This window comes from Plodia interpunctella, chromosome 9, assembly GCF_027563975.2.
Source record: "Plodia interpunctella isolate USDA-ARS_2022_Savannah chromosome 9, ilPloInte3.2, whole genome shotgun sequence".
Taxonomy (NCBI): Eukaryota; Metazoa; Arthropoda; class Insecta; order Lepidoptera; family Pyralidae; genus Plodia; species Plodia interpunctella.
The window spans coordinates 520,601-548,434 of NC_071302.1; the positions used below are offsets into that span (position 1 = coordinate 520,601).

Consider the following 27,834-nt stretch of genomic DNA (forward strand, 5'->3'; position numbering starts at 1 on the left):
AAATGTTGAACTCGTAAAAAGATAACATCGCACATTATGACCAAAATAGGCTTATTCATAGTACGGCCACGTCTTGGCAGACCGACAAATAAGGTAGAGAACAAATGTGAGGATATTACTGCTTCTGGCGAGAAGGGGATTTGATTGAGTGCCAATGATTTGACAGCTAAGGATGCTGATGACCGTGCGAAGTGGAGACGAAAATGTAGGAAAGCGAACCCTGGGTTCGACGCTCGAAGGCCGAGGAAGAACCCGGAAAGCGCTCTGATGTGAGAGAGAGATATTCTAGGGCGGAACCACACGTCACTCTAATAAGTCAATTACGCGAGCACGGTCGTACATCATGTATGTAAGTAGTAGTTCCTCAAAATAAACGCTGAAAAAATGCTCAGCAATCCTTCACTTGCGTTATCAATCCAATGTTTTTAATGAAACATAATTATGCTTGTTAACATTCAAATGATGCTTTACGTTTCGCTTATTTTCGCGTTAATTTATCTTCGCGTCTCATAAAATGAAATCTACCTATAAGATAAAACTTAGTAACTATAGATATACTTATTATAAAAAATTAAAATTGGAATGCGAGCGAGTTTGCCTCGCATAGCGACGCGCGCAGGGCGACAGACGCAAGGCGGCGCGCGGCCTGCAAAAAATCTACCTTCGCTTGATTTAAAAAAATCGAACAAAATAAAATGATGCGTTATTTATTTTCACATCAACATCTTGTACTTAAAAAAGAGTAAAAACAGTTTAGGCGTCCATTGAGTACAACAATATACTAAATAGACTGGGAGAAAATTAAAATTAGCAATGCAGAGCGCTGCGTACGCACATACGGGTATGCTTTTTAAATAATGAAATAGGTAAATTAAAAGGGGACCGATTAAAATGTAAATTAGTTTTAAAGTAAAATTAGATTTACGCGAATCACGATGAATTTAAAACTTGTTCTCGGCTATGGGGAAGAAAAATAGGAAACATGCACCTACCTTACTTTCAGGAACAGCGCGCAAAATCCTCAGCGTGAAACACAGACACAACTAACCTCATATGTTCGCGAACTTTAAATTTTGGGAGTTGACATAAATGTCTATGAATTATTTCGCGCGGACAGCGGATCGTGAAAAATAGGCAAACAGAATGGCGGCCGACCGGATACTGATTTTTGAATCGAGCGTTCTTCGGAACGCTCGTGCTTGGCTCACAGATGGCGCCACAGACTATTCAGTGAATCAGGTGCACATAAAAAAAAGATAGACGTTCCAAATTCAAATATTCTTTAGCTGCAATGAAATTGTATGTTGAACCTCCATATAGAGATCGATGTCACTGTGTGTGTTAGTGTGTAGTTCAGTAGATATAAAAGGGCCCAACTCCATTGTTGCGTCGGTGTAACGGAGGACGACATAACAATAGGGTCGGGCCCTTAATTGCAGACGTATTAGTGTAGGTTTTCGAATGTGCTTATATATATTTTTTGCCCTATGATTAAAATGTATCTCCTTTCTAGTCTGTTAACTGGAAGAGATCCCTTTAATTTGCAATAACTGTCCAATTATTCATATATTATATTTCCAATATTATATTATTTAAATTTGACGTATAAAGTACATAATACCCAATTTCAAATTGACTTTAATAAAAGTCCATATCCATTCTATTACTCTTATTGACCGACCGAGCGAGGTCTACAAATCGACTTCGGGCAAAAATATTTTTTTTTGTATGTATATTTGTAACGCGATAACTTTGAACCGTTGGTCTGATTTTGATGAAATTTAAAACGTAAGTAGGATCTGTCAATAAAATTTTTAAGTTCGTGGAGTATCAAAACCGGTTCAGTCGTTTTAAAATATTCAAAATTTTATAAAAATTTATTGTATTCGTGAGGTCCTAAGGTCTGCGGCGAACAGCTAGTAATGTAAAGAGAAAATATATTTGTATTTTTGTTGGTAATTACTCAAATTACTCAAAAACTATTAGGTCGAATTTGATGAAATTTGGCACGCATATACGCACGAAATGTTCAGGACATAAGCCACCTTTTTGTTATATTTAAACCTAAATGAAGCCGGGACGAGCCGCTAGTTATGAATAAATTAAAGTCAAACCGTTAAACAAAAATTGGGCCTTTACTTTTTAATTTACATTTAAATTATGGGGTCACATGGGGTTACATGGGGTCTAGAAAATAATCACTTTATTAAAAGCAACAAAAACTCGGCAATGCACCCGTATGCTGTTGGGGTTGCTGGTCTATGGGTGTTAGATTACCATAAGGCAATCCATATGCTTGTTTGCTAATTTTAAAAAATACTTATAATTCTAGTATTATTATAAATGTGAAAGTTTGTGAGGATGTATGTATGTTTGCTACTCTTTCACACAAAATCTACTGGACATATTGTTATGAAATTTGATGATATATTAAATGAAACTCATTCAAACAGAATTGGCCCGTATCATGTATCTCAAATAAATAAGTCTTTCAATAAATACTTTACTTGTATTGTTATTTGAAATACCCAACCTATTCCTGTCAAAAAACTTCGCCTCGTCGTTGTGATTCTCATTTTAAACGAATTAACGTAAGAAGTAAGTGCCCGGGAAAAGTCTGCCGCATTCAAATGTCCTTATAAAAGATTTAACACAAAGTCGTAAGAATTTGCGAATGAATACTCGAAGTTCCGCGGCCGGCCAGCACGGCCTTAACCCATTTCCCTGCAAATAATTTCCATACTTTTTAGGGTTCCGCAACTCAAGTGAAAGCCAAGAAAAGCTTATATGGACCAAATAAAGGAGAGAACAAGAGTGGTGTCGTACAGGGAGCTCGATCTCCGCGTGCTGTTATTACAATGAAATGTTGAAAGAATGTGCTGATATGTTGTTGCATATCAGTTGTATAGGCGGTCTTTGTAAGATATGATACTCCGGAGAATATAAACGGGCCTTACTGTAAGACACTTTTTTATCCTTTACTGGATAGACAGAGCCACAACTTGCGAAACTCGAAAGCATCTATTAGATGGAAGATCTAAAACCTCTTATAATTTATTAAAAATCTCTTATTTTTTTAAAACATTATGTATACTGTAGTAAGTTAATCTTATAAGGTACTTATATAGATATCAAAACCAGTTAATTAATCGAATCAAAAAAGAGCAACCATTTAAAAAATATTGTACGGAACAGTGCACAATCCCTATTCAAGATTGGTATTTTTCAATGGTTGTTTGCTCTGGGGATCCTCCTGCCTCTAATTCGGTTTATGAGCTGATAAAAAGGTATGTTGTTGATCTTTTCCCTGCTTTATCTGAATCTGTTGGGGTTTTTACTTTCAAGTCGTCAGATTGCTATTCTATTGGAACAAAGAGAATCAAGAGGTTATTAGTACAACTTTTCGTATCACAGCTCAGCTCGTTAGTAGCTCCAGTGCTTCGCTCTCTTGGGAATTTCTTGATAAAAATTCTCCTATGTGCTATTGCGGGTAACATTCTACTAGTGTAAATGTCAAAATAACTCTGATCAAGCCATGTTTTTTTATGTGGTTTGATATTGAATGGCAAATGACTTCTAATGAGTTTAACACGATCTGTATAACCAATAGGTGTTTGGCCATCTTACTTGCTTATTTCCCTTGCTCTTGTAGAGTTTCGCCTTTACGATGATCTTTCCACCATTTTACTCTGCCTTTAACTTCCTGGTTTCAAAATATTTTCTTGCTTCGTTAGATCAATATTTTAGGTCTACCGAAAGACATTCATAACGCTTTCGAAATGCATATAAAGTCATCTTTTTGTTTGGTCATTATAATATAGTAATACACACCTAATTCAGTCCATGTCTCATTTCTTGTCAAAGCCATACTGCCCCTCCTTGTGCATTATAAAATTCCTCAACTAAGCCATTGACAAGGTGGTTGCTGGAGCTAGTTTAATAAATTAATATTAATTGTATTTCGACGCGGAAGAAGAAGATTGAGAAAGAAGAGAAATTGTGACAGTTCTGTAACTTGCAAATGCCAAATGCATTTTTCTGCATTAGAAGCTAAGATAGATTTGAATAATTTAACATAACCGTGCTGAATTTGAAGATCATCATTACTATCTTTGAGCATTTTTTGAACTTTATGTGATATCTAATTTATTTACATGATAAGTTATAGTTTCAATTTATCATAAATTGTTACAGATATCAGCATATCTATCGGTGACGGTGTACATAGAGGACGTCAACGACAATGCTCCGAAGTTTGTTGACGCGCCGTACAATGTTGTTGTCGACGAACTTACTCCTACAGGTAATTTGTCAGCCGATGGCTTTAAACATATCACGTCTTTATCCGTTGCTAGGGGGACAGCCAAGAGTCAGGAGTCCAAGTGGTTGGATATAATGTTTTTTTTTTTTGTTTTTGTTGATTTCTTGCTTATTCAGTCCTTTTGAAAATAACATTTATTTGAAAATTAATATTCTTTAAGCTAACGTTTGTGATACTTTGTTTATAATTAATTGATAAAGATATGATCCTTGATATCAAAGCATATTAATTATGTTTAAAATGAAGACGTCTGTTGTTTGTTTAAACGAACTAATCTCTGGAATTACTGTTAAAGTTTAACAAAATGATTTTGTATGTTGGAATTTTTTGTTGTTATAATTTCATACAAGTAGGTTTTATGAGCAAAAGAAAAACATGAAATGTGCCAGCTGTTTCTTCTCCTTTACAGATGTAAAAGTTAATCAAGGGACATGGCTATATAATTGAGCGTCTTTTCACAGGCGATAGGCTAACAATGTGTCACTGTTTAAACTCAATTCCATTAATAAGCCCACCTGAGCTTGTGCTCTGTCTACCCCATAAGGGATACAAACGTGATACAGTGCTGTATGATTTCTAAAGGGAAATTATTTTACACAAGCTGTGTCCCGGGGCTTCCCTCCCGTGGGAATTTCGATATAAAGTACCCAATGTGTTATTCCAGTGTATATCCTACCTGTGTACCAAATTTCATAACAATCCGTCCAGATTTTGCGTGAAAGAGAAAAAATATGCATACTATACATCCTCACAAACTTTGGCATTTATAGTATCAGTAGGATTATTTCTGCTCAGAATATGCAAGAGTTTCATAGACGCTACAGTCAGTTGTTTAGTCACGTATGGGACGGATATAACGCCGAACGACCCACACGTGTAGTATAATCTAATCTAATAGGTAAATAAATACCATATTACGTTACTTGTGTTTGCAATCGCTGGGAGGCTGATAAATGTTTGTATTTTGATGCGAAACCTGTAAACACTTTTATTTACTAATGTGAGAAAGTGGGAAGATGGTAAAGAAAAACAACAAACATTTGCGCGTTATCTAAATAGGAAGAAAGTGAAAGTGAGAGAGAGAATGATCTATAATAATAACAATACTTTATTTGTGGCGGGTGGTCCCGCCCTAGAATAGGACACCCACCATAACCTCCCATGGATTATGAGGGGTCCACTATGGAGCAGATACCTTAACATCTGATAGGCAATAATAGCATCTCCAAAGGGGGTTGACGTCAGGCAGGCAACCGGTTGTAAAGGCACTGCCAAATCTTTAAAGTTTAATGGTTGTTTTTTAAATGAACCCTGGGAACCAGGAACACAAAATGTATAACACATATTCTAGCATAATATGGCGAAAATTCATAACAATGAGATTTAGACTATCATTGATCTATGGAAAAGACCATATTGCAACGTACGTTATATTGCATAGTAATAAAATTTAAAAGAATGCACAATTGTAATCAAATAAATTTAATTTTTTTCAAGGTCTAACAATCTTCAAAGGCATCCGGGCTTTTGACAGAGACAAACCGAACACCCCGAACTCGGATATCCAGTACAGCATCACAGCAGGTGACGAGGACGGTCACTTTGCTCTGGAGAGCTCTCACAAGCCAGCCCTTATTCTGAAGAGGGCCTTGGACTACGACGCTGGAGACAGGGAGTTTAGGCTTGTGGTTACTGCTTCTGTAAGTTGTTCTACTAGTTGTACTTTCTAACTCAAAGCACTTATTAAATAAATCACACTTTCACATTATCACGTCAGATGCCTTTAGGTGGCTTCAGTATAATCTGACACCAGTTGTGAAATAATATATTCAATACGAAAGAAAGAGTCAACTCTTTCTTAAAAGTTACAAGTTAAAAAAGAAACGTTTACGAACGAGAATTTTTTAATGAACATCGATGGGACGATTCATAGGGTTTGAGATTCCAATCGTAAAATTCAATAAAAATTCCCATTTACTACTAATAGCTGTACAGTTCGCCCATTTAAACCATTCTGTTTTAATTTTCAGGATCGCGGGTCACCTCAAAGAAGTTCCAACACAACAGTCTTGATAACCGTTCAAGACAACGATGACCTTCCACCTAAATTCACTCGGGATGTCTACAGGACTCAATTACCGGAGTTTTATCCCCTTTTGGTCAGTTTCAATATTATAATGTTATTATAGATGTTTATGGTGTTCGGAGAAATATGACATGATAATAAATCAGTTCAATATTTGTCGACATTACTATGATGCGCATATTGTGGTATTATAAAATGTGTACGACCGTCGACACGTCGATTTTGTCACATATTTTGATGTTTGGTGTAAATTCTGCATTAGCGGCCCGGGGCTAAAAACCTTATGGCTGATAAAAAAACAATGTCAGATGCCTTTAGGCTATTTTTAATATCTATATATATATATATATGTATAAGACCTAAGTCTTTGGAGAAAAGGCCACGGTTGTTTTGTTTGATTGTTTCGCCGCTTCTTCCTGTCCTTTGGAAGTCGGTAGTAGACTGAGTTTAAGTAATTTTTTGACGTCTTTATTGAATAAAGTATTTTGAATTTGACACAAGAATGCACTCAAATTAAAAAAAAAGGTATGAGTTAGAAAAATATGTTCGAAAGATGATATATTTTATGAATTAACAGGGTAAACGCATTCAGCAAGAGCTGGTCTTCGAAGAGCCGATCAAGGCATTCGACCAGGACGAAGGATTGCACGCTCCACTCCGCTTCGAGCTGGTGGCGGGAAACGAGCGCAAGCTGTTCTCTCTGGACCCGCTGAACGGGACTCTTTACTTGGAGAAGGAGATTGACTTGGACTCGGAGATTGGGCTGCCTGGTACCTTAAATAACTTATAATATTGCTGCCAAGAAGTTTGTCTGACTTTTTCAATTTTATTTCTATATTGTTTATGAATATATTTTTTTACAAATAAATGATTATTTATTTAGTTGTTGATTGCTAGTTATTAACTATTATTTTATTTAAGTATATTTATTTAATAGCGGCCCGTAATAACATTTTATATACTTATATCTTCTTTCCTCTTGAATCACTCTCTCTATCAAAAATACCCGCATCAAAATGCATTGCGTACATCATGTGTGACTTTATATATATTTCTTTTATCTATGTTGTGTAATGCATGTGTTGCAATAAATAAAAATCTTAATTTGTTCGCAGGAAACACATTTATCCTGCAGATTCAAGCATCTCAGATAGACAACCCGCTGAAGACTGCGCAGGCGCGAGTGGAGATAGAGATACTGGATCTCAACGACAACCTGCCGGAGTTTGAGGTGGACTTCTACAATATCAGCATCGTGGAAAATCTTCCTAACGGTAAGTAGGAGCCCTACCTTAATCGTGTAGTCCGAGACATGCCCAGCTAATGTAATTAACAATCTGCCGGAATTCCTAGAATAGGACCACTCCAAACCTTTCGTGGTTGTGGTATGAAGCGTCTAAGGACTCCTTAACAGCTGATAGGCCACAATAGCATCCCCAAAGAGAATTGACGTCAGGCAGGCAGCCAGTTGTAAAAGCGTAGCCAAATCTTCAAAATGTTGGTTTTTTCAAACCCTGGATTTCGGAGCATCACAACTCCAAATTGAACCAAGAACACGTGAGGATGAGACTTATAGTTTAGAATATATTTAATAATTATTTCCGGTCAACGTTTTAAGAACCCTAGTCGCAAGGCAATCGCTTTACTAAATAAACTTTTTGAGTGCGAAACCATGTTTTTAACTCATTGTTATTCAAACTTGCCGACTTTGAATAACTTGAACTTGATATTTCTCTTGACTTAGTTTGCGTATTTAAATGTTGATTATGATTATCTTGATGTTGAAAATAGATCAGTCTTAACGTTAGTAAAACTTTTGTCATTATAACTTTTATGAAATAAGAGCGTGTTCTCATTGCTCCGTCGTGCTCAGAGGCGACGACGTCGAAGTACGTTGTAGCTCTCGTGCTCCATTGTTTTCTTTACAGTTTGACACTGACATGCGTAGACTTCACGTACACCGAAACTTCATACAATTTCTACTTTCTTCTGAATTGATCCGTTGAAGGATGTAAACATGACGGAGCGTGACTGAGCACTGGGACAGGCTCATACCACGGAAATTATTTTATTTTATTTCATTTTATTTCATTTTATTTCATTTTATTTCATTTTATTTCATTTTATTTCATTTTATTTCATTTTATTTCATTTTATTTCATTTTATTTCATTTTATTTAATTTTATTTCATTTTATTTCATTTTATTTCATTTTATTTCATTTTATTTCATTTTATTTAATTTTATTTAATTTTATTTAATTTTATTTAATTTTATTTAATTTTATTTAATTTTATTTAATTTTATTTAATTTTATTTAATTTTATTTAATTTTATTTAATTTTATTTAATTTTATTTAATTTTATTTAATTTTATTTAATTTTATTTAATTTTATTTAATTTTATTTAATTTTATTTAATTTTATTTCATTTTATTTCATTTTATTTCATTTTATTTCATTTTATTTCATTTTATTTCATTTTATTTCATTTTATTTCATTTTATTTCATTTTATTTCATTTTATTTCATTTTATTTCATTTTATTTCATTTTATTTCATTTTATTTCATTTTATTTCATTTTATTTCATTTTATTTCATTTTATTTCATTTTATTTCATTTTATTTCATTTTATTTCATTTTATTTCATTTTATTTCATTTTATTTCATTTTATTTCATTTTATTTTATTTTATTTTATTTTATTTAAAAGGCACACAAACAGATTACAGACAATGAAGTACAGAATATTGACTTAACACTAATTATCAAACTAATCTATAATCCAATAAAGTGTACACAGAAGAACAAAATAAATTTCGTGTAAGGAAGCCTAAATCTATACAGTAGAATAAATTGATATTATATAAGTAAAGACGTATAAACAATACATACGCATAAAAGATACATATATATCTATAAATATATAATACAAAAAACAGAAAGATCATGACAATCACATATTCAATGCTATGTTTAAAGATTTTTTAAACTGAGATAGACTAGGGTTAAAAATGTCAAGATCAGCGTTACCATGTCTCAGCTCATCGAAATCTCGACACATCCTGACAATGGGATTGAAAAACGAGGTGTTATTTTCATAAACCTCAAGACGGAAAATACGCGGATTACGTAGGATTACGTACGCGAGATCGACCATTGAAGTTAATTAAACTTAATAATTTAGGACAATCGATGGAGGAGTGAATGATTTTGTGCAGGTATGTTAGCGCAAAGAATTGCCTGCGCTTATCCATTTTAGTGATCCCAAAGTATTCCACTCTTTCATTATATGATGATAACATACGGCTCAATCCAAATTTATGACAACAACAAAAGGAATTAGTAGGTACTCCGGTAATAACTCCATGGTAATAATTCTATGCTAATTCCATGGTTCTTACACAGTAAACTGATATTCTGATTATTTCCTAATCACTCTTATAACAGAATTTGTGAATTCGATCTCAACGGACAGTTTATTGTCTTATTTTCAATATGCCTTTTAAATTGTCATATTTATGGCATACTTTATTTAATTAATTTATTTTAACACTGGTCGTGAATTTAATTATATGTAATTCTTTTATATATTCTAGTAAATTATTATTCTTAGTTGAAGTTTGATCAGTCTTAATATTGATCGAAGTTGTACTGTTAATATAATTATAACTTGTGTGAAGGTCAATAACATTCGACATCAGATATTGCAATTTTTTAAATCAACATTTCTAGCTTATACTTTGCTTAAACTTATATTTAAACCTAACTGTACGAACTGTACTGTTTGTTTAGCCGCTACATTGCCTACATTTCCTTTGAGATGTTAGGCCTTCATTTACTCTATCATTGATGAAAATTTTTAATGGGGTTTATTGACTGCAACTGCCAGTAATTTTGGCATTGTTTGTTAGAGTACAATTTTTGAATTTTTGGAGTTATTTTAATGATTACAGTATCTTATTAACAAGTTGCAAAGTTTTAAAATCTATCTACCAAAAACCTATTCTATTCTAAGATTTACTTAAAGTCAGGGTCTGCAAAAAATCTATCATCAAATGGCAAAAATTTGATTTTAAACCACTTTAAAAAATGAAACGCATCAAATTTAAATTATGCTCGTGTATACATATAGTATTCGTTTGGTTACAGGTTTCAGCGTCCTGCAAGTGATGGCAACAGACAAAGACCAAGGGGATAATGGAGAGTTCACGTACCAACTAAATGATCCTAAAGGAGCCTTCTCCATTGATCCTAGGTCAGGCTGGCTCACTGTCAAAAACCAGGTGCGTGGTTATTTGCTACTTTGATGAATATAAGCTTTGAAATGATAAATTTTGTATAAGCCGAATCATTTATTTTCATATTTTAATAAAATATTATATTTTTCTAGACTGTGCTGGACAGAGAAGCTCATTCATATCTTCGCATGAAAGTTTACGCAAAAGAAAAAAATCCGAGCGTAGTTGAGGCATTCTTCGATAAACAGAGGCAATCTAAATGGCGTCGTAATCCTTTAACACCCAGACCTGGATCCAAAGATAGAACAATATATGTATTTCCTGACAGATTAGGGAGCAAACTAGAAAATATTGAATATTTGGAAGATACTCGGCAAATAATGTCTTTTGTCACTGTAGAAGTAACATTGTTAGATGCTAATGACAATAACCCGGTATTTGTGCCAAGTAATCTTTACGAATTCTCAATAAAATCCAACGCAAAATTCGGGGCATTTATTGGCAAGGTAAAAGCCGTAGATCCAGATTTGGGAAGGAATGGTATGGTATTATATGATTTGCAGAGAACTAGTAATCTGACCATTACGTCGCCATTTTTAGTAGATGCTAAAACTGGAGCTATAACAGTAGCTGAATCTCCTATTATAGAAGGAAGACATGCTTTGTTTATTGAGGCTTCAGATCAGCCTGCTAATCCAAGTGAAAGGAGATATTCTTTGGCTGTGGTTACTATTGATGTGATTAGAGGAATTAAAGGTAAGATTAACGGAGATAGTTGCCAGTCCTTGGGTCCCCAATAAATAAATATAATTACAAATTTTGTGTCCTTTTTAAGGTTCAAAAACTGACAGACCTGGATTCATAGGTGCTCCGTATGAATTCTGGGTTGGTTCCAATGTTGGCATTGGAACTAGTGTTGGACAAATACGTATCAATGATGTCATGGACAGAAGTGAATCCTCTTATGATTTGTTGCATAGCTATGAAGATGGAGGTGTGTTAATTTTATTTGATTTTATATGTATTGTTATTAATGCAAATTCAATAAATTAGACATGCAATTTTGACATGAATTAGAATTGAAATTATACCTTTATATCGTTTACTGTGGAGAAATATAATGAATCAAATTAACTCTTTTTTTTATATTTTTAATTAAATATTTTTTGCTTTCTAGATATTTTTTTACCGGATGTTTATATTTTTCTAGTGCCATTTGCCGTGGAGGAAAAATCTGGTGTTATAACAGTGATTGAAGAACTGTCGAAATTCAATCGGCCTATTTATGATTTCGAAGCGGTAGCCATGCAGGAAAACTCCAATATTACTATAGCTACAAATACCACGATACATGTGGTTGATGTAAACGATGAGAGAGGAGTTTTGTTAAAGTAACTGTTTGTTTTAATATTTTTAACATGAAATTACGATATTTAATTATTTAGTTTATATAATTTTTATCTTCTTTTTTCAGAGGTGCTAAAAAGCCTCTCGTATTTCATGTCAAAGAAAATGTAGCAGGTGCTAATATTGGGCAGATTTTCCCAGTAAATATAAGTGCATTGCCAGCAAACGCTACAGGAAGCATAAGGTTCATTATAGCAAATCAGAAAGACGTGTCTGATGATCTAGCGATAGGTAAAACTATTTTACCTTACAACATTATAATTATTCACATGCATTATAGAATATTTTTACTCTATATTGTGGTTATTTCAGGTGAAGATGGAACAATTTTTGCCCAAAGGCCTTTAGATAGAGAAAAACGAGATACATATAGCTTAACAGTTATAGCGGAATTCAAAAAAGGAATAATATCTGGTGCGGGTATTTATCAAGTAACAGTAATAGTAGATGACGAAAATGATAATCCTCCAGTATTTGAAATGCCATCGTATGAAGGTTCTATCCCAGAAAATTCAAAAAGAGGTACTGAAATTAAAATTATGAACAAAATAAAAGCCAAAGACGCTGATGTGGGTCAAAATGCAATATTCATGTATACTCTTTTTGGAGCTGGTCACGATATGTTTGAAGTCAATCAAGACACTGGTGCCGTAACTTTTGTGGGAAATAAAATTGATCGTGAAGAAAAGAGTTCCTATTTACTTAAAATAGTAGCTAGGGATAAGGGTGGATTGAGCTCAGAAGCCAAACTTACTGTCAATGTTTTGGACGATAATGATAATAGCCCTAAGTATAGACAAGTCATTATACCTACAGGAGAAAATGTTGAGCTATTAGAAGCCGATGAAGATTCTTCAGTAAAAATATATGAAGAGAAAAAGAATGTAGTAACAGGGATAATTTCAAATTCCATTGCCAAACCCAAAAATAAATATGCTTCAAGAGTAGAAGAACTAGGACCACTATTTTTAATTCCCGAAAATGTAGCAATCGGATCAACAATACTTAAATTAGATGCTATTGATGCAGATAGTGGAACTAATGGACAAGTTAGATATGAATTTATTTCAGAAGTATTTATACCGCCACAGGAAATAACTTCTAGTAATTTACAAGTCAAAAGATATTTTGTTATTAATGAAAGACATGGTCATATTATTGTTGCCAGAACATTGCCACCAGAGTCTGAATTTAGATTAAATATATCTGCTCTAGATGGCGGTGGACTAAGTGATCATATTTATATCAGATTTTTTATTAAAGATGTCAATGACCATTATCCGATGTTTAAAAAATCGTATTATACATTTAATGTAGAAGAAGCTCAATACACTAGAAAAGTTTTAGGTAAAGTTGACGCTACAGATGGAGACTTCGGACAAAATGCAAATTTAACTTACTTTATTCATCCATCTGGTAAAGAAATACCATTTGAAATATCACCATTAACAGGAGTTTTTAGTGTCAATGGTGAACTAGATAGAGAAAGAGAAGAAAAGTATGTTTTGACTGTAGTAGCAAGAGATAACGGACCAGAAAATAAATTGTCATCATCAGTAAGTGTTGAAGTACAAGTTTTAGATGTAAATGATAACGCTCCTAGATTCTATAATTATGATGATTTATTAGAATGGAAACACCCAGAAGCAGACGAAATATTCAACCATAATTTTGAATCAGTAATGATGTTACCAGTATACAGAGCAACTGTCCCAGAAAATGTTCCTATAGGAACTTCAGTCGCTAAAGTATTTGCAAATGATTCAGATTTTGTGGGCAACGGAAACGGTCTAATTTTATATAGTTTACCTCAACGCAAAAATCAAGTAAACCTTTTTGCTATAGATTCCAAAGATGGGGTCATTACTACCACGGGAAGGTTAGATTACGAAACTCAATCAGTATACAATGTCACTATTGTGGCTTCAGATTTAGGATCTCCTAGTTTAAGTTCGACAGCAATTTTGATGCTAATCGTAACGGATATACCAGACGAAATTGAAATGTCAGATAAACCAGTATTTATCTCTAGATATTACGAGTTAGAAATAGAAGAGAATGTCGTAACTCCCGTGGAGCTAGTCACTTTAAATTTGACTGAATATTATGAAAACTTTAAAATGAAATATTTTATTTTGAATGAAGACGATCCTGATATAAAGAAAATGTTCATTATTGATCCCAGAAATGGTACGTTATATTTAGTTAGAAGTCCAGATCGTGAGCAAAGGGAAGTGTATGAAGTAATTGTAAGAGCAGAAAGACAAAAAATAAGTAGAGATATGCCTCACATGATATACCCGGTGTCAGATGATGTTCTAGAGGGGATGAGCAAATATGACGTAAAAGTAATTGTTCGGATCAGGGATGTAAATGATAATCCTCCGAGATTCTCAAATGGCGGCAGACCATTAGTAACAGCAATACCTACTACTGCTCCTTTCGGATACCAAGTTATTCAGCTCATGGTACGTTTTATAATTAATTCACTAGGATATTATAAATTAATTGTATTTTATTTCATTTATTTTTTATTTCGCATACATCAGGCCACAGATGCTGATACGGGTATCAACGCGGATATTCGTTACCAAATCATAAGCGAACAGGCGCCTCGCTTTTCTATAGATTCCATAACTGGCACAGTACGAGTAGTGACTTCTCTGATCAGAGATGCAGGCAAAGTGTTCGGGTTTGATGTCAAAGCTACTGACAAGAAAGGAGCTGACGATGGAAAATCTGCTATAGCTAATGTTTTTGTAAGTATTTGAAGTCTGAAAGAAAATTAGGCTACTTTAGAATAAAACTGCGTAAACATCGCATGCATTAAATATTAAAGTGATGATTTTTTCATGCTGTTTACATTAAATCATAATTTACAGGTGTATGTACTAGACGAGAATAAACAGTTAGTGCTAGTAGTAGGCGCTAGACCAATGGAGGTAGAAAAAGAGATCGGTAACATTACCCGCACGCTCACAGATCTCACTGGGTATGATATTCGGGTGAGAAGACTCGAAGCCAGTGCCAAGACTGGTGTGGATGGCGCAGCGTAAGTACCATAGTTAGTCTAAAACATATTTTGCCATACCATGCTAATTGCAGAGTAATCACATTATTTCCGTGTTGTTACTTAGGCACTATACTTATTAAAAGTGTAGTATATTAAAATCAATAGCAAAAATTACATGATACTTCAATAGTCAACTTCTCTTTCTACTTTTGGTGTCATTAAAATACAATTTCATCGCATATGTCTATGTCAAAAAATAATCATAATATACCTGTATGTATATAGATTCTAAACTAATATAATAAACTAGTATAATGAAGATTTTAATGAATGTTACAATTAACAAAACAACAGACAATCGTACATATTTATTTACATTTTTCAGGACGGATATGTATATTTACGCAGTGGATCCAATGTCTAACACTATCGTCGACATGGAAGTTCTACAAAAGTAAGTGCAGACTACATTTTCTGTCCATCCATCTTCGTTCACCTATTTTATCCGATACGAATTACTTTACAAAACTTAAGTTCAACGTACTATCTGTCACCAAACAAACTGTTTGGGTGGGGTCGTTGGTACATATCTATTTGTATTCAGTTTAGAGCTTCGAATACATTCGCACTATATTAATTCTATTCCCGAGGGTTGGCCAAATTGAAGGTTAAACATTCTACATTGTATAGAAAGACTAAAGAAAATACTTTAAATAATCTTGGTCTTGTATTAGGATCTTTTTTATTACATCGATAAAGGTTACACAATAATGCAAAGTCTAACAAAATTAGTCACAATTTTGTAAATATAACGTAGCTGATGAGCCCACTAAGGTGTAAGTAGACAGGCTATTTCTTGATTATTACGTAAATTAAAGCCATTGCTGGGTAATGTTTAGTTGACACTGATATTCAAATGGTATTCGTGACTTGCAGACAAACAAGTTGTTGTTGTATCTCAGCTGTTGTACATTGTTGTTATACGTTATTTTATATTACGATGACATGATTGCATAAAGTGTGATTTTTATGGCTGGGCCCTGTTCTGTTGTGGCTCATTGCTGTTCCATTATTTTTCATATTAACAATATGAATATATGAGCTGAAACTCCATACAATTACTGCGTTACGTTAATTTCAGATCGCTACTAAAGCGCGAAGCAGATTTCCGTCACGACCTCAACGGTCTCAGATTGCTGGAAGTAGGCGGCATGGCCATGGTGCAAGCGAGGAGCGGCAAGCTGTTGAGTACGATGGAGATCAGCGTAGTCGCTCTCGCTTGTATCGTGTTCGTCGGCGCTTGCACCACAGCGGTCTGTATACTGTGTGTCAGGAAGAACAGGAGGTGAGAGCTTTGATAACTGTGATGCTATTAAAATATCTAATATCTGAATAAATTGTTGCATAATAGATAGCATATCAACCTAATCCAAATTATTGCGAATTAGGCGAGTTTTTTGCATGCAGAGTAATTTGTCATGCGGTCGTACATATTATATTTTTTTCACATAAATCACTTTTAAGTTTGCGAAGTAATTAAAATGTAAAAAAATCTTTGTGCTCAAAACTACATGACCAATGTTGACGGGTTCCACCAATGGTCAAGTTGGGTCATGTCACGAGGAAGAATTTGGAATAACATATATATAATGTATAACATATTGTTGTATTTGCTTATTCACATAATTAATTTAAAAACAAAATCAGAGCAATGAGAGCATTTAATTTTGTAAATAAACTTTATGATATTATAAGGCCCTGCGTGCAATTTTTAAAATACACTATTATTCGTCTCTAAGGATTCTATCAAACTTACTGCATTTAGAGACTTAGTAGACACCTATAACAAAACTGGATATCAAATATCAGACTCCCGGCACAGTTTATTCATGGATTCTATACCTATATCTTGAATAAGAGATTGTCCTGTGCTTGCCAATTGTTTAGATAGTTTGGCCTGTGACTAAAGTTGAGTTGGGATGGTTTATAGTGAAGGAAGTATATGTTACGATTCTCTTGTAAACACCAAGATAGAATTTGAATGTGTTAAACTGAATTATAACTCTATTACCAATTATTAATATTTCATCGTATGCATGTCAATATATGCGTGTAATTATTCATAGAATTTTCCAAATTGTTGTCCAAATCAAAAGGGACCTTATGGCGGCTAGCACATAGCTCTTCATTGCCGTTATTTTGTATTGGATCAACGGCAATAAAGACCTAAGTGCTAGCCGCCATAAGGTCTCTTTTGATTTGGACGATCACAAATAGTGACATTTGTTACGTAAATTGTGTAATGTTTTGCACTTCACTCGGCTGCCTTACTCAATTTTAGTCAAAACCATCACAATTCTTATTTTGTTTTAGCGTTTACAGGTAAGCAACCATTTCTTATTGCTGTTGCCTTTCAGACATCACCGTCATGACAAAAGAAAGCATGTGACACGATATTACGCATAGCAAGACTTCAGTTGCATGCAATACTTTGTGATAAATATCCTATTTATTGTTTTAGTAGTTAGATTTCCGTTGTTCAAATAAATTCTGAATTTTGTATTGTTTGTCTTTATCTTACCACTTGTAGAATTTCTAGAGCACAATTTCTCTCTTTAATTTTCCAGGATCTTTAATTTTATTCTTATCTTTTTTACTGACTTTTCCATCTTTTGCCCTAACAGACAACGTCACAAACCATATTCCCAGCAACATCTTAACGCTTTCTCCACTGAACACCTAACAAAATATGGAGGTCTGTTCCCATCTGGTGCAAACCAGTGTCAAGAGTTGAACCAGTCTTATAGCGAAGCTGATTCTTATATGGACGTGATTAATCATAATGTGACGAAAAAGATATGCCCTCATGGAAACACCGTGGAGGAGTTTGGAAAGGCTCATCAGAAATGTGTCAATTCAGAATTTAATCAGAAACATGAAAGGATGTGCATTAAATTTAATCAACGACCTCTGCAAAAAAGGTGAGATACTTGTAAATTAATTTTCACGTTAATTGGCTACGCTTTTAAAATTATTATCTAATTTATCAATGCTCTTATTTTCTATGATATGCATCAGCTTCTAGAATGGCTCACGGTAACTTTAGCATTATCTTCTATATCATTAACAGATATGGTTGCTGCTCTGCCAATTCTACGCTTTCTCACTCTCAACTACCATTCAGTCAGGTTAGACACTAACCGTCGAAATATCTTAAAACATTCATTTATATATAGCCTACGGTTAAATTGACAAGGTTTTGATGTTTGTTAACTTCTATTTTAAACATAGATACAATCACTTTATAATTATATGTATATCAAACATTTTTTGACATGTAAATTATATTACTAAATCCAAATTTTATTTGCAACATAGATAACTACTTCTTTAATAGTATCTGAACCATAGAGGATAATTACCATTTAAATCAAACATTACATCGACAAGATCTCATACTGGTTCATCCTCACCGGTGAATCTAACATGAACATTATCAATAATTTTAACATGACCTAACACACGACTAGGAAGGGGCAAGACACTTCGATAACGTCAGTGAATTCCAGTGGACAAGACTCCGGCATTGCTGAGGCGGGGCGGTGTCCTTGTGGCCAGTCCAGTCTCCACACCTCGGAAGAAAGCAGCGGGTAGGTTTAGACTTTTTGCTGTGCTATTTCAAAGAATTTTTTGTAAGTCATAAATTTGTAAAATACAAATTTGTAAAGTTTTCTTTTTTAATGTAATAAATTTGTAAAGTTTTCTTTTTTAATGTAAAAAAAAATCTTTGAAATACTCGCCTATTTTACTGACCATACTAATTGATCATTGGACTAAAACTAAAAAAGTATTTACATTTATAAAAAAATTGTTGGTGTGATATTGAGCAATTGTTGCAAGTTTTCGTTTAATATAGATATTCAACGAAACGATTCTTATATATTTACAGCTGTAGCTATGAAGACTCACTCAAATCAAACCACAACCAAGAGACACGCAAATCATACCATCGATCTGATGCAGAGAACAGGTTCGCCCGCCGTGCTTCCTTCGCAAACCAACCTGTTGACTCCAGACCCATTCATTACCGAAGACAGTCTTTCTCTGAAAACATCCAAAGACACTTTCCCTCCTTCGAAAGAGTCGGTTCAGAAGTAAAACTGACCAGGCAGGTATCTACTCCTAACGTGTCCAATCTTGGCCAGACATATTTCATGAGTAGCAAGCAGAATTTAAGAAGAAAAGAGGTAGTGAATGAGCCGATGATTGATTACGATCATAGCGAGGGAGAAGATGTTTTTGATAGCAGAATTGATAGAAGGCCTAGTGGAAAGAATAATAAGAGAAAATTCATGGAATTAGGCGGTCAAGCAGCTGTGTTTGTGGCAACACCAGCTGCAGCCGAAATCATGAGAAGGCAGGGCAGTGAAAGACTTATGTTCGCGCAACCATTATAGCGCCTAAATTAATGTGATACGTCAACTAATCGTTTCTATTTCGTGCAATTTGTATTTATAATCTTATACATATGTAAATAAGGATCGTGTAGATAGTAGAATAGGCTACAGATTTCTTGCCTACTGCAGCTTTATGCATTACCTTGGTACTGTTTTCCAAAGAAGTAATGTCCAGTTAGAGTGCCATTTCGGAGATGTCTTTGTTAAGACTTGTAATTTACGTAACCACCTTAGTACTGCTTATTTATGTAATAATGTTTTGTATTTTTGTAAATAATCTTTAGGTTTATGATATTAAATTGAGTATGATACGTTAAAGTTTCGTTTTATTTTATTTTCTATTGTCTCCATCTTCAGGACTGCATTTAATAAATTTTGATATAATTATATAATTGATTTATTTAATAGGGATTCTGATAGGTGCCAATTTTTTTTGGGGTCGTTTCGCACCACAAGCGATTCGAACCGCGGTGCGAATTGCCCCAAAGCCCTACTCCACCTCTGTTCAGTAGGTTTACCCCAAAATACATACGTCTTACATATTATATCACCAATGTATTAAAATAAAAAATCATCATCTTTGTCTATTACAAGAAATAATAATACAAACTACCTATAATGTTTTGAAGTTGCAAAACACATAATGTAATTATTTCTGGAATGCCTAAAGATGGAATTTTTCGTCGAGACAAAAGAACACGTACCGCTCAGCACTCGAGTCACGTCGGAGCGAATCTTCGCGTGGCTGTAAACTTGCACGTTTACCCGATAACGACTTAGTTTTACACAAATTTGGGAAAATTACCCAAAATGCTGGGGAAACTTTTATCAGGACTTATCAATGAGTAATATTGACTATTTTCTATCGTAATTGGATTGTATTTAATTTAGAAATTATTTCAAATATTTTCGAATCAAAAACGTACCAAATTGTATCTTTTATCTTATAATTTTTTGGTGACTTTAACTACCAACAGCCATTTGTAAAAGTCAATCACCTTAATACACATTTGTCTCGGCATATATTCACATTTCACTCGCCTTGTGAACAGTTTCTTTATTAGTATATATAATAATTATCAGTTATGTATTACCTTCAATGAAAAGTAGCCTATAGTGTATGTGTGTGTGTGTGTTGTACCTACTCCACCAAACCTATATGGAAACGCTCTTATATTGAAACTAATAAGTAGACATAAAATTCAATTTATTTACGAAAAATTTAAAGTTTCTCGTATTCGTAAAATAGCTACAAAACAATATTGCTTGACCAAAAAAATATTTATATTAACGACTTAACAAACAGCGCGTAAAGGCGTAGAATCTGTAAGTATTAAGTCAATAAAAGGAAAACAAAGTGATAAGTCACGGGGATTACAACGAACTGCTTGGGATGTAGGCTAATGTGTCCGTTCAATAGGTTTCTCCATATTGTTTGTTCCGGAGCATCGACATTGGGTACAGCCTATCAATTGTCGAGTTACCCTGTCTTTTTGCGGTACCGCACCCTCTCATGTCCACATTTTCCTGGTTTCATTTAGGGCTGTGATGCCACAAAGCCTGGGTTCAACGTGAAAAAATCCTCCTTGAGTCGTATTCCTCATGGCTGAAGTATTGGAATGAAGAACACATAACTACTTTCTTGGCAATATTAATGAAGTGGTTTGCAATTACCTTCTCCACTTCACACACTAGATTATAAATTATCGAGTAGATCTATACATCGCAAGAATACTAAACAATGAATATTTGTAAGAATATTAGACACAGTCTCTTGCAAAATTAGGAAAATATCAGACAAGTTAGGTAACCGCGTCAATGGAACCCTGAAGGAGCATTTTTTATAAATCATTATTTATTTACACGTTTGAAAATAAATAAATTAGGACAAATCACACAGATTGAGCTAGCCCCAAAGTAAGTTCGAGACTTGTGTTATGGGATACTAACTCAACGATACCATATTTTATAACAAATACATATAAAAATAATCATCCAAGACCCTGGCCAATCGCAAAAAGATCATTTTCCATCATGACCCGACCGGGGATCGAACCCGGCACCTCTCGGTTCAGAGGCAACCACTGCGCCACCGAGGTCGTCACCAAGGTCGTAATACCATTAAGTTTCGAGCAAAGTTTACAATCATTTATTTGGTTTTCATTGAAATCAAGATCTTTGTTTCCTACAAACACAACAACTTGGACGTTGCTTGCCGAGACCAACTTTGGATTTGGAAACAATACACGGGTGTGGTGAATAATTGTTGACTTTTGAATAGATTGTACAATTTGAAAACGGGAAATATTGAGAAGTTATACAAGGTTAAATCCGAAGCTCGTTTTATTTCATTTAAATATCGCGTCGCGACCGCTTTAACTTTAAATAATATAAAATATCAATTTGTAATTATTTTAAATAACTTCAAACCAACGCATCGGTACAAATTTTTTAAACAAATAACAAATAATTTTGTAATAAACATATGCAGCAGTTCGTTAATATTTTTATACTCCATTTCAAGCCGGAAAAATACTTTTTATCTATTTTATTTACTAAATAAAAGAAAAACAAAGATTAATCATTAATAAATTTGAAACTAATATGAAAATTGATGAGAACTTTTTACAAAATCTTTTCATAAAATTGAAGTATGTTCCTACAGCGTAAGTACATATTGAAGTACTACTTATTTATAGTAGTACTTCTTTCAAGTATTATTCAACGCGTAAGTGGATGTTTGTGATATCTAGCGCTATTGCCCGCGGGTTCGGCTCCGGCAAAAAGTGGCCTATGTCACTATCTAGCCCACTATTTTCACACCGAACTCACCTCAATGATATACTCTATTTTGGCAGAAAAGACAGATAAACAAACACACATGCTTCCATATTTATAGTGTCAGTCGTAATCGGATAGATATAATCTAGAATTGAATATATTATTTAGAGTACTTGAATAAACTCGTCTATTTTTAATAATAGTTGTAATAATTACATTCATTGACAAAACTCTGGGCAGGTGAACACCTGCATGTTGCAGATGCTCGATGCTGAGACCATCGTGCCCCGGCGACCTTCCCCTAGTCATATGGTCGATAACTTTGTGGACTTCTTCATTAGTTATTTTAACTGGAGGGTCACAAGAAGCTTGCTTCCTAGCATCGAGCATCAGCTCACAATCCTTCGGATCCAAAAGAGGTTCCACCTTAAAATGGCCACGTCACGAGGCACACTAACCCCCTCGACACTAGCTGGCAAATTTACTTTAGGAGTAAGTATATTGGTGTGTTTCCAAAATTGAGAATTTTTTTGCCTTATGATGGTCAGCTATTATATTCATCTTAATCTGATCTTTATGCTTAAGGCAGCATTTTAACTTTGCTTTAAATTCTCTTCTACTATTACACATTGCTTCATAAATCAAACCCTCCTTTGGTTTACCATTCGATCGCCACTCCCTAAAACATAATCTAGCCTTTTGCTGTGCCTGCCGAACATGTATATTCCAGCCCGTGACGTAACTTCCCCTCCTTTTTGCAGCTCCTTTATAGGAACACATCGAAGCCTCTGTAAGCACTGTTACAATTGATTTATAAAGCCTATCTATCACAGTTCTATGTTCAACATTGTACACAACTTATCAGCGCAATATGTAAGTTCAGCAGGAAAAACAATAAGTTTTAACTTACTATGACATAATTCAAGGTACTCATGTGTTTGCAATTGATCCCTCTCACCCCATATAACCTTTTCCCTTTTCTTGTATTACTACAATCGAGCATATAATTATCAAATGACGCCTTCGGTATACTATGTTGTATGTTACAAACTATTTCTAACGGTAGGTGGTCAGACAAAAAAACGTCATAATGAATTTTTGCACTCACAATAGTTTGTCTTGCTGCTAAAGAAGTCACGCAATGATCGAGCCATATCCAGCGCCCGTTACTATCACTCACAAAAGTATTTGAATCAGGTGGCAAGAGCTCAGTGTCCACTAAACATACCTGCTGCTCGTCACAATAGTCCTTAACAATTAACATTTTATTCCTTACAATTAACTGCTGAACAACTATTATACAATTTTTTAATTACTTACCTAACTCCTCCCGTCAACTTGTGCGTAATAGCATTCTTCAGGTGTGGATTAACGCGACCCATTCTACTCAAATTTTACGATAGCCAGGATCTTTCGATTCGGGACATAAAATCGCATGACTTATTTCAAAAATGGGTTTGAATTGAAACAATGTGAAGAAGGAGTCAAGGTAATATGGGAAATTCACGTGTGTGTGAAACTGTATGTATGTAACTGTGCCACTGCATGATTAAGTTAGATTTAGTTTCTACGTATGTCTTTGAGATATACGATGGATAGTTAATTTCGATTTTATTTCATCATTTGAGCTGGATCAAACAGGGAATACTCGTACTTCAACCAAAAGCGACAATATATTTGCCACTTTCATTAATATAGAAAATAATGTTAATATTGTATATGTTCTCAAAAATTAAAACAATATTTTATTATAAAAAAAGTAGTTCTTGCCCGAGTATTTAAATTCATAATTATTTCACTTAACCGTCTTCTTTCTCCTAATCATATGCGAATTTCAATGTGAAGATAAAATGAGAAGTGATAACAAACAAATTTACTTTCGCATTTATAATTCTAGGATAGGATAATTTTAAACAAATTCAAATCTAGGTTTATGATACCTACAGACACATATTTTATTCATATAATTCTCTAATCCCCTGTGTAATATCAGATAAAAAATGGAATACATAAGCGTTTCATTTTTCAGGTCGATTAAAAATTCTCATAGGATAAAAATGTCTATATTTAGCGCAGTTCGTCGACCCTTGGGGTGACCGTACGGGGTTCGCAAATGGGACAAGTTGATGTTAATGTAGGATTATCCAGACAGTGATTAATTCGTAGGTTTGGGCTCGAGATCCATATCTAGGACCGTTTTCAATTAGATAACGCTCCGGTGCAGGGAGAATTAGGTTATTGTTGCAAAAAAGCCGCCAAAGTTTGGCGAACTATTCTGCTGGTATAGCTGGTATGAAATAAGTTTTAATTTGAGGATCCGTCAAACAGTTAGCTTTCAAAAGGATGAATCCTTTTAGTCTTTAAATAATTTTGAGAACCGCTGATTAATAAATTTGAATTATGGTTATCCTCTACGAATCTATTAAATGATGATTATTGTGTATTAATAAAATTAACACATGCATGTGCCTCGCCATGCCTTTCACTCTTTCGTAACATTTTGTCCATGAATAGTCATCTAACTATTCATAGTAATGACTGAGGAGGCAACCGGGAAAACGCTCAGATAGAGAGTCATCTAACTATTCATAGTAATGACTGAGGAGGCAACCGGGAAAACGCTCAGATAGAGACTCATCTAACTATTCATAGTAATGACTGAGGAGGCAACCGGAAAAACGCTCAGATAGAGAGTCATCTTACTATTCATAGTAATGACTGAGGAGGCAACCGGGAAAACGCTCAGATAGAGAGTCAGCTAACTATTCATAGTAATGACTGAGGAGGCAACCGGGAAAACGCTCAGATAGAGAGTCAGCTAACTATTCATAGTAATGACTGAGGAGGCAACCGGGAAAACGCTCAGATAGAGACTCATCTAACTATTCATAGTAATGACTGAGGAGGCAACCGGAAAAACGCTCAGATAGAGAGTCATCTTACTATTCATAGTAATGACTGAGGAGGCAACCGGGAAAACGCTCAGCTAGAGAGTCAGCTAATTATTCATAGTAATGACTGAGGAGGCAACCGGGAAAACGCTCAGATAGAGAGTCAGCTAACTATTCATAGTAATGACTGAGGAGGCAACCGGAAAAACGCTCAGATAGAGAGTCATCTAACTATTCATAGTAATGACTGAGGAGGCAACCGGGAAAACGCTCAGATAGAGAGTCAGCTAACTATTCATAGTAATGACTGAGGAGGCAACCGGGAAAACGCTCAGATAGAGAGTCAGCTAACTATTCATAGTAATGACTGAGGAGGCAACCGGGAAAACGCTCAGATAGAGAGTCAGCTAACTATTCATAGTAATGACTGAGGAGGCAACCGGGAAAACGCTCAGATAGAGAGTCAGCTAACTATTCATAGTAATGACTGAGGAGGCAACCGGGAAAACGCTCAGATAGAGAGTCAGCTAACTATTCATAGTAATGACTGAGGAGGCAACCGGGAAAACGCTCAGATAGAGAGTCAGCTAACTATTCATAGTAATGACTGAGGAGGCAACCGGGAAAACGCTCAGATAGAGAGTCAGCTAACTATTCATAGTAATGACTGAGGAGGCAACCGGGAAAACGCTCAGATAGAGAGTCAGCTAACTATTCATAGTAATGACTGAGGAGGCAACCGGGAAAACGCTCAGATAGAGAGACATCTAACTATTCATAGTAATGACTGAGGAGGCAACCGGGAAAACGCTCAGATAGAGACTCATCTAACTATTCATAGTAATGACTGAGGAGGCAACCGGGAAAACGCTCAGATAGAGAGTCAGCTAACTATTCATCTAAACATTTAGGTAAATGTTATACTTTTCGCCTTCGAGTATGGACTGAAAAAGACCGAGATCTTCGCTGTCGTAATAATAAATAAATACTTACTAGAGTGTAAACATCAACATGCAAAATAAATTGTTCACATAATACTCAATAAAAATACTACCAAAAGAATTCTAACACATATTCTTTTTGTGGTAGCACAGTATGTAAAACCGTTCGCCTGTTATTGAATGGTCCCAGGTTTGAATCCTAATCGAGCCACTTAAATTTCTATACTAATCTGACTCATGTATAAGTAGTTTTATTGTTCATCGACCACCACTTGCTTCCGGTGAAGGAAAACATCGTGAGAAAACCTGCATACTGAGTTCACAAGCGTGTGCGACCATTTGCCGCTAGATGGCGGTAGGTACTCGTAAAAGTCTCGTCAGTCGATATATGAATGAATCTTGTTGAAAAGGCAATGGTAAATATATCGAGGAAGTAGTTCCATGAACCCTGAAGTAAAGTAAGCTATCAGTAAATAACAGTTTGGTAACTCGTTCGCGTATACACATATGAGTTTCAGAAGGTTAACTTGCGTATCACACAAAACTTTTCCATGTAAATTGGATGTTGCATTGATATAAATTTTGATAGACACTTCAAGTCCTAAATTGCTGCCGAATAGTATTTTGCGTCTTATGACATTTTCAAACTTAAATTTTGATAGAAATATAGTAATGTCCAAAGTTATCGTTGAAGAAACGAACTCAATGATTTATTAAAAAAACAAAAACTAAATTAATCCATACGCACACGAAGTAAAGCAAATGATAATTGATATTTCATATTAAAAAATTAAACCTCAAATTTTAGAAGATATACGTTTCTATTTGTCATGGATAACAAAATAGTAAGAAAAACATAACTTTTATACCCACGCAGCCTGCTGTGCCAATTTGTTTAAACAAAACTTCACAAATCCATTACAAATTAATTATTTAAAATACTTAAATAATTTCAAGAGTAATCTCTAAATAAAATGTAGCTATAATACCTACTATTCGAGCTTCCTATTAACATGTCTATTTCGTGTCGAATACACTCTATTCTTGATACCATAGACTCCATCATAAATGTCTCTGTCTCAACTGGGTGATTTGTCGGATTTCACAGCCATAGAGCGTTGGAACCCTGGGAGTCCGTTATTACTATATCTCCTTCACATTGTATGGTCTTCGGTATCCTTAGTTGTTAGAGCATAAACAATTAAGCATACCATATTTGACGACATCAAGCCAACACTTCTTGGATTTACCACTTCTGTCTGGACTATTTGGGCATTGACAAACATTTATATTCTACGTATTTTTCTGGTCTTCACCTCCGTGTTAATGGTTATCTGTGGTGAGTTTCTAGTACGATGCGGGATCGGCGGCCATGTTTTTTCAATAATTTCACTGACACTCCGAGTTTATTGAACCCATATAGTTGAAAGTTTGATTGAAAACTGCGTAAGGCAGAGAGAGGTTATTTTTCAAAGAGACGACCACTAGGTATGATGTATTAGTAATGCTTAAGTTTGAAGAGATCTCTGCTTAAAAAATCTTAGATTTTTAAATAACCTTGACTTTCATCAATGTTGGCATTAACATATAATATTCTGGTTGATAATATATTGTGTTCTTAGATACCCTTTCTGGTACGGGTTACGTACTCGTACATACCTTAGCAGGACCTATGATAGGATTGTCATCGATTAC

General features: G+C 34.6%; 1 protein-coding gene across 8 annotated transcripts in view; it reads left to right on the top strand.

The window, feature by feature from the left end:
- Cad89D (Cadherin 89D) overlaps window positions 1-19,844 on the top strand; it is a 50,729-nt gene extending 30,885 nt beyond the window's left edge. For 2 of the 8 annotated variants that reach the window (XM_053749636.2, XM_053749637.1), the window contains exons 5-22: window positions 4,195-4,303; window positions 5,819-6,021; window positions 6,352-6,480; window positions 6,985-7,177; window positions 7,523-7,681; window positions 10,561-10,694; window positions 10,802-11,405; window positions 11,485-11,643; window positions 11,860-12,040; window positions 12,124-12,287; window positions 12,369-14,524; window positions 14,606-14,815; window positions 14,939-15,108; window positions 15,455-15,523; window positions 16,211-16,414; window positions 17,754-18,050; window positions 18,600-18,719; window positions 19,019-19,844. In XM_053749636.2, the coding sequence (XP_053605611.1) occupies window positions 4,195-4,303; window positions 5,819-6,021; window positions 6,352-6,480; window positions 6,985-7,177; window positions 7,523-7,681; window positions 10,561-10,694; window positions 10,802-11,405; window positions 11,485-11,643; window positions 11,860-12,040; window positions 12,124-12,287; window positions 12,369-14,524; window positions 14,606-14,815; window positions 14,939-15,108; window positions 15,455-15,523; window positions 16,211-16,414; window positions 17,754-18,050; window positions 18,600-18,719; window positions 19,019-19,526 (5,769 nt within the window). In that variant the 3' untranslated portion in view covers window positions 19,527-19,844. The other 6 variants (XR_008404974.2, XR_008404975.2, XM_053749638.2 and 3 more) reach the window with 6 other exon arrangements.
- Window positions 19,845-27,834: the final 7,990 nt, after the last annotated feature.